At 43.2% G+C, this 12,101-nt stretch overlaps 1 protein-coding gene across 1 annotated transcript in view; it reads right to left on the reverse strand.

The window, feature by feature from the left end:
• The window catches only part of tenm1 (teneurin transmembrane protein 1), a 163,935-nt gene that overhangs the window by 55,661 nt on the left and 96,173 nt on the right, over nucleotides 1–12,101 (reverse strand). Inside the window, exons 12-18 of the mRNA XM_035649915.2 lie at nucleotides 11,225–11,410; nucleotides 11,001–11,030; nucleotides 10,646–10,792; nucleotides 5,841–6,075; nucleotides 4,489–4,608; nucleotides 4,124–4,385; nucleotides 871–1,156 (exon numbers count right to left, since the gene is read on the reverse strand). Of these exons, the coding sequence (XP_035505808.2) occupies nucleotides 871–1,156; nucleotides 4,124–4,385; nucleotides 4,489–4,608; nucleotides 5,841–6,075; nucleotides 10,646–10,792; nucleotides 11,001–11,030; nucleotides 11,225–11,410 (1,266 nt within the window). The remainder of the gene's footprint in view (nucleotides 1–870; nucleotides 1,157–4,123; nucleotides 4,386–4,488; nucleotides 4,609–5,840; nucleotides 6,076–10,645; nucleotides 10,793–11,000; nucleotides 11,031–11,224; nucleotides 11,411–12,101) is intronic.

The following is a 12,101-nucleotide window of genomic DNA, read 5'->3' on the forward strand; positions in this document are numbered from 1 at the left end:
CCTCGCTGCCAGGTACTCTACAGTAAATCCGTAGAGCCATGCATTCTGCCATTCCCCCCTTCTCAATGCAACTTTAGTCTACTCTACTGTCAGACACGAAGGTTTAGGAAAGGTGGTACAAGTTCCAATCTGTTCACTCATTCATCCATTTCCCACTGCATTTATTACAATCCCTGACTAAATGTATTTTTATCATAGTGAACATTTTGTTGCATTCAATGGAGACAACGTAAATGGAGTGTCCATTGATAATTGGTTCATTACCTACTGAATGGTCAATTATTTACACGCCGAATTTTTAATCAGGCTTTTGTGCAAAGCTCAATGACCTGAGGGTTACTATGGATAACATAACATAATATATAACATTTCTCTCACAGTATTGCTAGATTTCTCGAGTTGGTGACTCCGCCAATCAAAATAATATTATTCCAAAGGCTTGAGGAGTCGTAATCCTTCTTTCGTTTACACTTGGTTTGACATTTACCTGCATCCCTCAGGAATTTCACATCTCGTAATAATTATGCCAATGAGACTGAGTCTGAGCTCTGTTTAAAGAAATACTCAAATATTTTTGGGAAATGTCCTTATTTGCTTTCCTAGAAGAATTCAATACCACATTAATTAATCTGTGCATTCATTGTGCATCTATGGCAATGAGGAGATTAGTTGCTCATCTTTGCATAATGACTAGAAATGGAGAGACTACAATAGAACAAGTTGTGGTTATGTGGGGAAAAAAAACGTGATGTATCTATTCTTTTGTCGAGCAAAGGTGGGTACTTTAAAAAACAAAGGTTTTCCCTCATTTAAGATAGAAGGAAGACAAGTTTGTGAATGAGACCCACCGCATTTCAAAACCTTACTCACCGGTTGCATGCGTTAGACCCCAGACCTCCTGGCCATAAATATCAGTCTTATTCCACACCAGCCTGTGGACCAGGCCGGGCCCCGCGGGATACCAACGCTGGTACAACCTCCCCTGGACCGACGCACGGACGTGCACCTTGGACAGACCACCCAGCGGGGAGACGGGGGACGACGGGGAGGGAGGTGTGAGGAGGATGCGCAGCAGAGAGAGGTAGCCTGCAGCTCGAGTGCTCAAGTAGCTGAGCTTCACGAAGCCTCCGGGAATTGAAACTTCTTCCTGCACCGCCTGGGGAGAACGAGATGGAGAGCGGAGTGAGAAAAACAGGAGAGAATCATTTCTGAAAGGAAGGTGTTTTATCGTTTGCTTTGCATTCGGTAACACAATAATGTGAATATAATAAGTGCTATTGGCAGATACAGGAAGAAATAGCTCGCACAGTACGGTGCTGGAGGTACACAAATGAGGTGTCAGCCATGTTACAATAATAATCATGAAAATGAAGAAGCTTTCATTTTCTTTCGAACAGAATCACTTCTAATGTAGATACGCAACAATTCGTCTATTTATGGATTAGTTGATTCAGAGAAAATTAAAAAAGTAACTATTTTGATAACTGATCATTTTAGACATTAAGTCAAAATGTAGAAAATTTGCTTTTCAATGCTTCTAAAATGTGGTGGTTTGCTGCTTTGCCATATCTAATTGTACATATGCTGAATATTTTTTGTATTTGGACTATCGGTGGAATTAAAACCATCAACATAAAAACATAATCTTGGGCTTTGGGAAATCATTGCAGGCATTTTACTATTTACTGATATTTTACAGACAAAGCATTAACCTATTAAACAAATAAAATGACTGCAGATTAACACATAATTAAAAACCAATGGTTCTCACTGAATTGTAATGAATTCAAGTAAGTCAGAATATCTGTCTATACCATGAGCATTTTCCTGCAAAGGACCTATACATTCAGCTGCTGGAGGAAACAATTAATTCATCCTATATAACATTTCTATTGCTTAGTGATAACCTTTAATCAAATGATCTGTTAGAACGAGGAGTCATTTTCATCAGAAGTCGAAAGGATCTGATTCCGTTTATTAGCACAGGTGAACACAGTGTGAACACGGAGCTCACTGTGAACACTGCGTCCTGTTCTTTCCGTGTGTGTGCTCGCTGCCTCCTTCTCCTGAGGTGTTATTTGTCGTGAGGATAAAATGTCCTTCGTTTTAATGATCTTGTTCCTCCCAATCCTCTTAAAATGAAGCTGAACTTTATAGCACAGATGATGTGTTGTGGAAATGAATTATTTGGAAAGAAACTATTTCTTCCCCCCACTGCCACAAAAGAATGGCGTGACCATAAGACATATTGGATGTGACATTTTCTGCCGTCTATCGTGTATCCAGGTAACAAGAAAACAAATGTCTGTGCACCAAGAATTTCCGATGGAGCTGAAATAAGATCAAGGTGGTCACTGTGGGGAAAAAAAACCTTTGGAGGCAGATTTGAGGGTAAATATACAATCACCAGTCTGACCTCCACACCTGACTTTGAGACACCTCATTTGTTTTTTGCGGTGGGCAGGTATAAGGATGGAGCACAAATTTGCATTTCGCTCACTTTATTCTTTTTTTTTTTTAGCTCAGTTCACATTTGCATGATGCAAATGTGAACTGAGCTAAATTTGCAAAAATCCTGCGAGACCAGGTTGGTTTGTTGCTGAGCTGTTGCAAATGGAGTCTGAGCATCATTATTACAGACTTACATGTGTACACACTTAAGTGTGTATTGTTACAGTTTGTGCAGGTTTTTAGCCAAGCGTCTGCTTTTATTCAACCAGCACTTTGGGTTATGAACACATGCCTGTGAGACAAATCAATGTTCAGTGTAGGGCTGCAACTAAAATTCAATTTGATGATTAATCAGCAGATTTTTAAGAACAATGAATAGTTAAAGCTACAGTGTGTCACTTTTTTTCCCCAAGCACGTATTCCCTGAGCCTCGCCGTTCTGACCAATAAGAGGAGGATAAAGGCAGGGTTGGGGGTTCACGGCTGTTAGTCGGTAAGTGAGTGCATTTCTGGTCTACTGCTCCTCTTGCACAATACTTCAAGCCGGGATTAGCTGCTGGAAGACGTCGCTACGGCTGACTCACAGGCTAGCAGGCTTTTCGATTCACGCATTAGCTGAGATTAGCCGAACGTGACGAGGAAGTGGGTGAAGGGCTGGGAGGAGCGTAATGGAGCAGGAAGAAGGGGAGATGGGCGGGGCGGGGGAATCTGCTTCAAATGGACTGCATCTACATAGCACTTCTTCTAGTCTTATAGACCACCCCAAGCGCTTTACAGTAAAGTTGCATACACCCATTCACACATAGTCATATAGCGCTTATATACCCAGCGCTTTTTCTATCACACATCATTCATACACTGAATATACAGCCGTCAGGGGCAATTTAGGGTTTAAGTGTCTTGCCCAAGGAAACTTTAGTACATAGACCAAACCATCGCGCTCTGGTTAGTGGAACGACCCGCTCGATCTCCTGAGCCACAGTCGCCCTTTACAGTCTCGTGCTAGTCCATGATTTGCAGAACTTGTATAATGTTGCCGTGTATAAAATTTCCTCAAGGTGATGTCCAGTGTCTTGTTTTGATCGGACAGTCGAACACCCACAGGTATACTGTTTAGAGTTCTTTCACACACATTGACGTCATTTCACTTGTTAAAGATGCAAATAAACAGGACAGGAGGGTTGTTTTTGGTGAAATTTCCCGACAAATTGCAGGTTTTTTTTACTTTCCATGGTGTTAAATTTTGTGGCATGGAGGCTAAAAATGTGCAATATTTCAGTATGGTTACCAGTTGACCTTGCCATCTCTTGGGCGATAACCTGTTTGCTTGCACATCAAACACAATGCCAGACTGTATCACCGCCCCTAATGTATGTGTGAGAGAAAGGTTTTAAACGGAGAAAAACAAGTATTCGGTTAAAAAAGAAGTGATTCCTGTCGACTCAAACTAATTCATAGATTAATAATTTCCTCTCTAGTCCGGCGGGATGTTGTGTTCCGTGGTACTTGGCAAATCTTAGCGTGCTATCGTGGTGAATAAAGTAAACATTATACTTGTTAATATTAGCACATAAGCATTGTAATTACGAGCAAGGTGGCATCGGATAGCCAACTATAGGTTTTAGCTCACACCAAATGTCACACATCGGCTTGCGAAGCAAAGCGGACAGTACCTGCAGCTCAGGTACAGGTGGTCCCTTCTCTGCACACGCCCCCGTGTATCTGGGAAGAGGGTAGGGCAGGACCAGCGGGTAGGGACTCAAAACACTCCTGACGTCGCACTTGGGAGGCTGAGCTTCCTCCCTGGACATGGTCACCTGATCCAGCACGAGGAAGTTGTTGTTTGGCGTCCAGATGGTGCGCGTTTGTGGGAGGAAGGGCGGGCGCTGGAACATCAAGGTCAGCGACATCGCGCCCAAAGTCACCAAGTCGAAACTAGAGCCAAAATAAGATTAAACGAGAGAGTAAGACGGGAGTAGGACTCAATAGAGAGGCCGTGGGTTGACTGAAAATATTTATTTTGTGTTCCTGTCCGTACCTTCCATCCTGCCGACTAATAGTGTAGCCGTACTCTGGATGCTGGGGGAAGGTGATGTTGACACCAACCAGAGGAGAGCCGTCTTGCAGCACGATGCTACCCCGGATCACTGCTACCCGACTAGCAAATACACAGGAAGCCGGGAGAGAGCATGAGAGAGAGAGAGAGAGCGCGACGCACAAGGAGAGGGCACGGTGACAGGTTTACAATGATGGAGAACATAATCATTGTTTGAAGAGAAAGCCATATTGCGGTGTGCTAGCCAAACAACCTTGTGCATGAAGAAAAAAAAAAGTGTTTATTCTGCTGCGTACAATTCTCTTCTAAAGCACGGAGAAAACTGCCAGAGATTGCCAGGATACATAGACCGTAAATATAGCCTCACCCACGGTAAAACCTTTCAACAGCCTGTCATACTCGAAGCAAAACTTCCACATCATGTTTGTATTACAGTGACAGTGGTACCTGCAGCAAATGGGCTGTATTGTTTCTTTTCACCCTTAAACTATCAGTCACATCTCTGCTATTTTGAAATATTCATCTCGATTTTTGCGGGTATAGTGTGAAATACACTTCTGAAACCTGGAATAATCGCTGAGCTGGTCAAATGAAGACAGGCTTTGACAGACACGTGTTGCGCGCACACACGAAGCCTATATGTTACTCCAGTAGAGGGACAAATGAAGGATAGTGAGGTCTTCCAGGTGGCTGCGTTGACCCGTTTGTTACTCCTATCCTGAGAGCTGCCATTGATTTCCCCTCTGGAAAAAAACGTCCACATAATTAATTTATTTGTTCTTTCGACAAGTGAACCAGGGAAAACAATGCACTTTGTCATTTTCTCACCGAGGCATTCAGTTCTCCTTTCCCTAACTGAACTTTCTAGGTCATCATCATGCGGGCAAAATGCATTTGCTCCGTTCGAAGGCGGTGAGAGGCCACTGAAAAATTTATGGTGACACCTTTACGACTCGTATAACTGAATGACACATTAAGCATTAATATGTAACAAACAAATACTCGGTTGTAGCCTGCAGTTGTAGCCTGACACTGATACTGGACGGCAATGCACTGCCATGTGATTGCTAATCTCCAGGGGAACATTCACCACCAAGAAGTGTGCAGAGGCATGTGAGCACAGGAAAAGCCACGTTCACATGATAACACACACTCTCATCAAGCAAATAATGGGCAATAAACCATTGAATGCATGAATACGAATGCATTGACCTCATTAACGGCTGCTTAGACCTTCGAACACACACAGCGGCAGGACAACTCAAGGACACAGAAGAAAGAAAATACATGGAGCCATTCAGACTCAAACGCACCAAAAGTAAACAAGCACATACCTGGTATCAAAGGGCACATCTCCGGGGAGTGTGTGTGTTGCTGCCTTGCCAAGGAGGAAGCGTATGCGGCGGTAGAAGCTGTGTGTGTGCGTGCTGGTGGGTGAGGGCGGCGCGGCGGGGGTCAGCGGGCTCTGCTGCAACAGGGCCAAGGGGTCGGCGGAGCCGTGACACAAGGGGTCAGAGCCGCAGCTCAGCTGCTCACAGCAGTCGGGGTCAACGCAGTCCATCAGGCCGTCTGAAATGGACCGGGAGTTAAACGTGGATGAAATGAAGTAGTTGAATAATATGGAATAGACAGTCAGACACAGTGACATGTGATGAATTGTTTATAGGGAGCTTGGATTTACAGAGTCAATAAAGGCAAGACAGTAACTTCAACTGCACTGCTGTCAGGTGGGAAGCCAGAGTGATCTCATCTACCACAAAGAACTACACATGTATCATCGTTATCACCAGTATCAATCAAATGAGATTCACTCAAAGCCATCAGTGTACAATTATAGCACCTATATTGCTATGAATCAGCCCTGGATAACTGGCATAATTTGGATGTGATCCATAAGAGTCCAGTGTAAACAATGAGCGGTGAAAAACAAACCAAGGCGACGGTAGGTAATAGGAGCCTGGCTGGCATTTGTGTTTCCTATTTCAAGCCCGTTTCTGAAAAGGCAGGAAACACTGCTGACATTTAAATGCATCTGACCACAGAGCAGAGAACTAAAGGCCAACAATATTCTATTATAACCTCCACCTACAAAAGGTACGGCACAGTGTTTGATTTCCATAAGATTTCCTACTTCAACTTGAAACCACTTGAATTCCTAATATCATTGTTATTAAAAAAACACAAGGCTGCAGCTTATTAAGCCGCTAAGGGCGTGTTACAGATTGCAAACATAGAAGGAAATGTAGATTTTGAACCTGTGTAATGCATATAAATATGTATGTGCGTGCACGTTTTTCACTACATAGGGTGTGGAATGAATGCCGTTTTTTTTTCCCAAGAGGGAGAAAGAACAATTCATGCGCTCCCCTCTCCAATCCACGCGGAATAATTGAAACTCTCTCTTCAAAGTTCCTCTTTATTCTCTGATTATTTGTGATAGCATCTTCCCCATCTCTGTCTATCTCCGCGGACAAAAAGATTGCACTGAGAGAAGGCTATGAGAGCCTGCAGTATATCTGCCAATTAAGAAGGACGGCTGAATTGTGTGCTGGAAAATTATGGCATTTGAGAGTCTGTGCACAGAGGTTGAAGGATAGAAAGATAAGAGAAGCGTAAACGGTCTGCACGAGGCTTTGTTCAGCAGTCGTGTTCTGCGGAATAATCAAACCTCAACTGAACAGTTTGTTACCTACAGCACAAAGAATTAGGGGAGTTCATCAATATTTATATTGCAATATAATATCATATACTGTAAAGCCATATAGTATGTATATACTCCCCCTTTCCTTTTACATAAGGTTCCATATCTATTGTGCCTGTTCCTTTGTACACCCACTCACTGCATCGGCTCCTACCTCAACCTATTCAGACACAGAGAGAAAGGGCTTGTCCAGCATTCTAATACTGGGTGACTCATAGGAGGTGGTCATATTCAAAGCAGCAGATATACCCTTACTTCCAAATATGGCCATAGCATTATAAAATTTTAAAGGCATCTTTCTGTTAGACCTCCCACGCCTGATAAAGGACTAAATTGACATTTTGGAAAATACGACTCGTGCCTTGCCCAGAGTAGAGGTGACAAGATTGATACCCCTCTCACATCTGTCCATTCAGTATGAGGCAGCAGCCAGTTAGCTTAGCATAGGGGAAAGACGGCGAGCCCACCTCTGTCCAAAGGGCACAGAATCTGCCTAGCAGCAACTCTGAAGCTCGCTCGCCACAGCCCTTGGCACATGTTGTATGATGTTAACTTAAAAACAACAATTTGTAGCTATAGAGGGGGAAGGGTTAATTAACTGCAGGGTGTCGATGCTCCTTATACTTATTACAGTAGTATCAATATTCTCATCTAACTCTCAGAACAAGATTAGGCACATTTCTGTGAAACTGTGTCTTTTAATTCAACATCTGCAGTTTGTATCAGCTGCTCTAAGTTTAAAAAAAAAAAAGTGGTTGTTTCAGAGGATCAGTCAAGCAAAGTTCATTAACTGGTTTGGATAATTATCCTTGACTGTTACAGACAACTTGCATTATCAAAGGTAAACAATTACCCATTGATCACAGAAAGTGTCCTTTAATACTGTTCATGGAAAATGTCTATTTAAAGGGGCAGTATTGTGCGATTGCACATCACTCCCCGACACCTCAAGAGAAGCGCTCGCCAATGATGCTACGGATCAAGGATTTTGGCCCGAGGCTGTGGGTTCGCGGCCCGGTCAGTGCAGTAAAATCAGCAACAACAGCAACAACAACAACAACGGGAGAGACAAGCTTTCTCCAAAATTGCCCATTGCCATTTTAAGAAATGTGATGAATGTGTTGGTTGCAGTTTAAATATAGGTATTCCTCTACAGTTGCATGAAATATGCTCTATTAAAAAAATATTTAATTGATCTGTTTCATGTGAACTTTGTGTAGATTTCAAAATATTGTTGTTGTTGTTTACATTTTGTTAATATATTTCAAATGTCTGACACATAAAGAAAAGCTTAATTTTAATGTAGGAGTATAATCTGATGGCCTTTGATATTTTAATGCATACTGGATGCAAACGCATTTGCTTCTCTTAATCAGTGGCATGTCCCTTTAAAAAAAGAGGCCATATCAGTTTGTTTTAGCTGAAACGGGATTAACAGTAAATACGACTTGTATACACTTCTTTAATTTATTACACCCAAAGTATAACAATACCTTTATTATTATCATTTATAAAACGTATTTAGAAACACCACAGATGAAACACATTAGTAAAAAAATATATCCAGAACAACGAAACAAAAAATATAATCCATTAATACAAGAAACAGAAAACAGTGCCTACACTGTTGGCAGGCAACAGTCCCGCTATGACTCTGTCCCCATATTCAGCCACTATTTTATAGTCGACAAGACATTTTTTATTACATGACTCTGAGGTTATAATTTATAGCAGGGGGCCTGTAATTCATCTTTTGAGATACTACCTACACTGAAGTGTAAAGACACATGGACCAGTGTTCTTCGTTTTGTTCAGCGGTGATGCTTTTGTGTGCACAGTGCCGGATTGTTTGCTGTGCGTCGATGGGGGAAATAATTGCATATGACCTTAGAATCATTAAAGGTAGGTTGTTCAGGTTCTCTTTGTCATATGTGTGCATTTACTGAGATTTTGGCCAAAACGACACAAACTTGGACGAACCACACGACAAATGAGACCACTTTGGAGTCATTATGGCTTTCATGGGCTGCTGACATCATAGGCTCATAATCAGAGGTTACTTCTGAAAAATGGTTCAAGCTCAATATTTAGATTTTCTGTCCGCGCGCATGCACACTTCAATTAGTGGTATTCGTATCCTAATGGCATGGGGTGCCAACCTCACAGAGCTGCAATGTTTGCGCCTTCACACCACAGATGTCAGTCACTGACAATTCAATGCAAACGCCCAACGTGAGTAATTAACGTGATATGTGCACTTATTCTGGCCGTGAATGGAATAGGCTGCGTTACAGTGTTAACAGGATTTAGCTCGGCATGTAATCATCGCTTTGATTATGGACATTTGGAAACTTTCACTTTCGACTAAATTCTGATTAGCGACTTTAGTTAATTTTGATGAGTGAAATGCAGATAGATAGGTCAACCTCGTCCCTGTTTGACACTTCTGTCAAGTGATTTGACCAGATGCTGCGCGCGCACTGACAGAGTAACCCGACAGCCCATGTTGAGCTGCCAAACAGTAACATCGCTGTGTGTGTGTGTGTGGAGACATATTTGTTTGTGGGTTTGTGTCCACTTTGTTTCAAATGAGCTTACACTTGATGCGATTTGTCGTGAATATTAACGGACCGTGTGGAATTTCAGCATTGGCGCTCGAAATTGGGCGCGGCATCGAGGGAAACGCGACAAAGACAGAAAACACACAGAGAAGCTTTTCCTGCAAACAAAAACAACACTACCTTGTTTCCAATGATGGATTACCATGCCGGCTTAACAGGCAGGCCCATAATGGGTATTTGATGGAGTTTGGAAGTAAATTGGCACTGTTGAGAGTAATGTAATATAGCACCATATTTCTAAAACTTGTTATGTATTGGCGAAGAGCTCTGGTTAGGACTGAAAGAGTGAGGAAATAATTGTAATGCGCGGAAATGTTCCTTTCTTGTCTCAACACCTGAGGACAGATGACACAGCTAGGATGCTGAGCGACACGTACAGTTCCTCTGCTCTCTCACCATACAGCTCATGACCATAGGAGCAGGAATCTATTGTGTATGGTTTGCTGCGTTTAAACTTTTGGAAATTTCTCTGAGTGTCTTTTATCCTAGCAGGTGGTATGCATATTAGACATTTAGCTGTGACAAGAGGAAAAACCGACATGGACACTTGCGCGTATGCACGCACGCACACACATGCACGCACGCACACTGATAAATATTCAACGTAATAATGACCAGCAGGACTCTACAGGAGTCTGAGCAGGACTGGGACAACACAGAGGAGTGAGGGGGAGGAACAATGAGGCAGAGTTTTTGGCAGGAAAAGCAGGAGGAGAAGGAACGGAAAGGAACGGACAATCTGCCAGAAAGACAGAAGTGACAGAGGTAAGAAAAGAGAAAAAGAGATAGAAAATGATAGATGACGCGAGAGTGTCACCTCCGTCGTTGTCTGTTCCATCACTGCAGTCAGTTTCCATGACAACGCTGCATCCAGGCCCACTCCATCCAGCCTGGCAGACGCAACGCCAGCCGCTCTGCTCCAGGGTACAGCGCCCATGCCCGCTGCACAACCCTGGACAGCCGTCTGAAAAGGTGTGTCCCAAATCCAAATGCACACGCACACGCACACGCACACACACACACACACACACACGCACACACACACACACACACACACACACACACACACACACACACACAAACACACACACACACACACACACACAATTTTTGGCATGAGTATGTTGGAGGAGCACGATGTAAAATTTAAATCCTAAATAAAGATAAATTACCTTTCACCACTACGTCCAAATCATGAGTAACTGTGGGGGGTGGGGGTGGGGTGGGGGGTGTGGGGGGGGGGGGTGAGAGAGAGTTGTGTAAGAGAAAGACATTGTCAATTTCATTTATTCCAATAACGGACAAATCTTTTCTTATTTTTATCCTATTAATCATTGAAATCAAAATATCGCAAGGAATAATTAAACACTTCCACGTGCGCTCACACACAGCTCACCCATGTTACAGTGCTCTCCCTCCCAGCCGGGCTGGCAGATGCAGGTCCCGTCATGGCACTGGCCGTGCTCTTCACAGCGTGGATGGCAAGCTCTCTGGTCGCACGCCGCGCCAATCCAGCCCTCCTCGCACTGGCACTGGCCCTCTGAGCAAACGCCACGGCTGCCACATGGCACCGGGCACAACTCTGCCGAACAGGTGGGTGAAGATATACGTGAGAAAAAGGGCGTGCGAGAGGAGAGGAAGAGTGTGAGAGAATGAGACGGAGGGGAACAGATGGAGGCATCGAGCGTTGGAAGAAAAGAAAAAGGTAGAAACAGGCACGGGGGACGTGGGGAGAGGGGAAAAAAAGTGTAAAAATTCAGAATTGGGCATGAGCCATTGGATTAGGTGAGAGAGAAAGACAAGCGGTAGAAGTGGATAACCTCAGAGACCCCGAAAAAAAGTACTTTCTCACAATACACAATCTTCCCACCTCTAATAGCTGAGCTCCCTGAAGGAGGAGAAGAGTGAAAAGACTCATAATAACAGCCAAATGATTCGTATTTGCACTGCATATTTAAAATACAAGGAATTCAATTCAGCGCTATTATTCTTTTCTGACATTTTGATCAGATTTGGTGAGTAAGACCGTCTTTCTCTTCATCACTCCATCTTTGTCTCTGTCAAATTTCCTTGTTCTGTATCTTTTTCCATCCGTCTCTCCAGCAACAACATCCCTTTAAAAGTCTTTGCTCCCTTTTTTGTCTATTTCATTTTCTGTACATTCCTCAGCATCGAGCACACACACACACACACACACACACACACACACACACACACACACACACACTCTCTCTCTCTCAACATCTCTCTGCAGAAGCAAAGCCTCATCCATC

Source organism: Scophthalmus maximus, chromosome 9 (assembly GCF_022379125.1).
Source record: "Scophthalmus maximus strain ysfricsl-2021 chromosome 9, ASM2237912v1, whole genome shotgun sequence".
NCBI classification, from domain to species: domain Eukaryota; kingdom Metazoa; phylum Chordata; class Actinopteri; order Pleuronectiformes; family Scophthalmidae; genus Scophthalmus; species Scophthalmus maximus.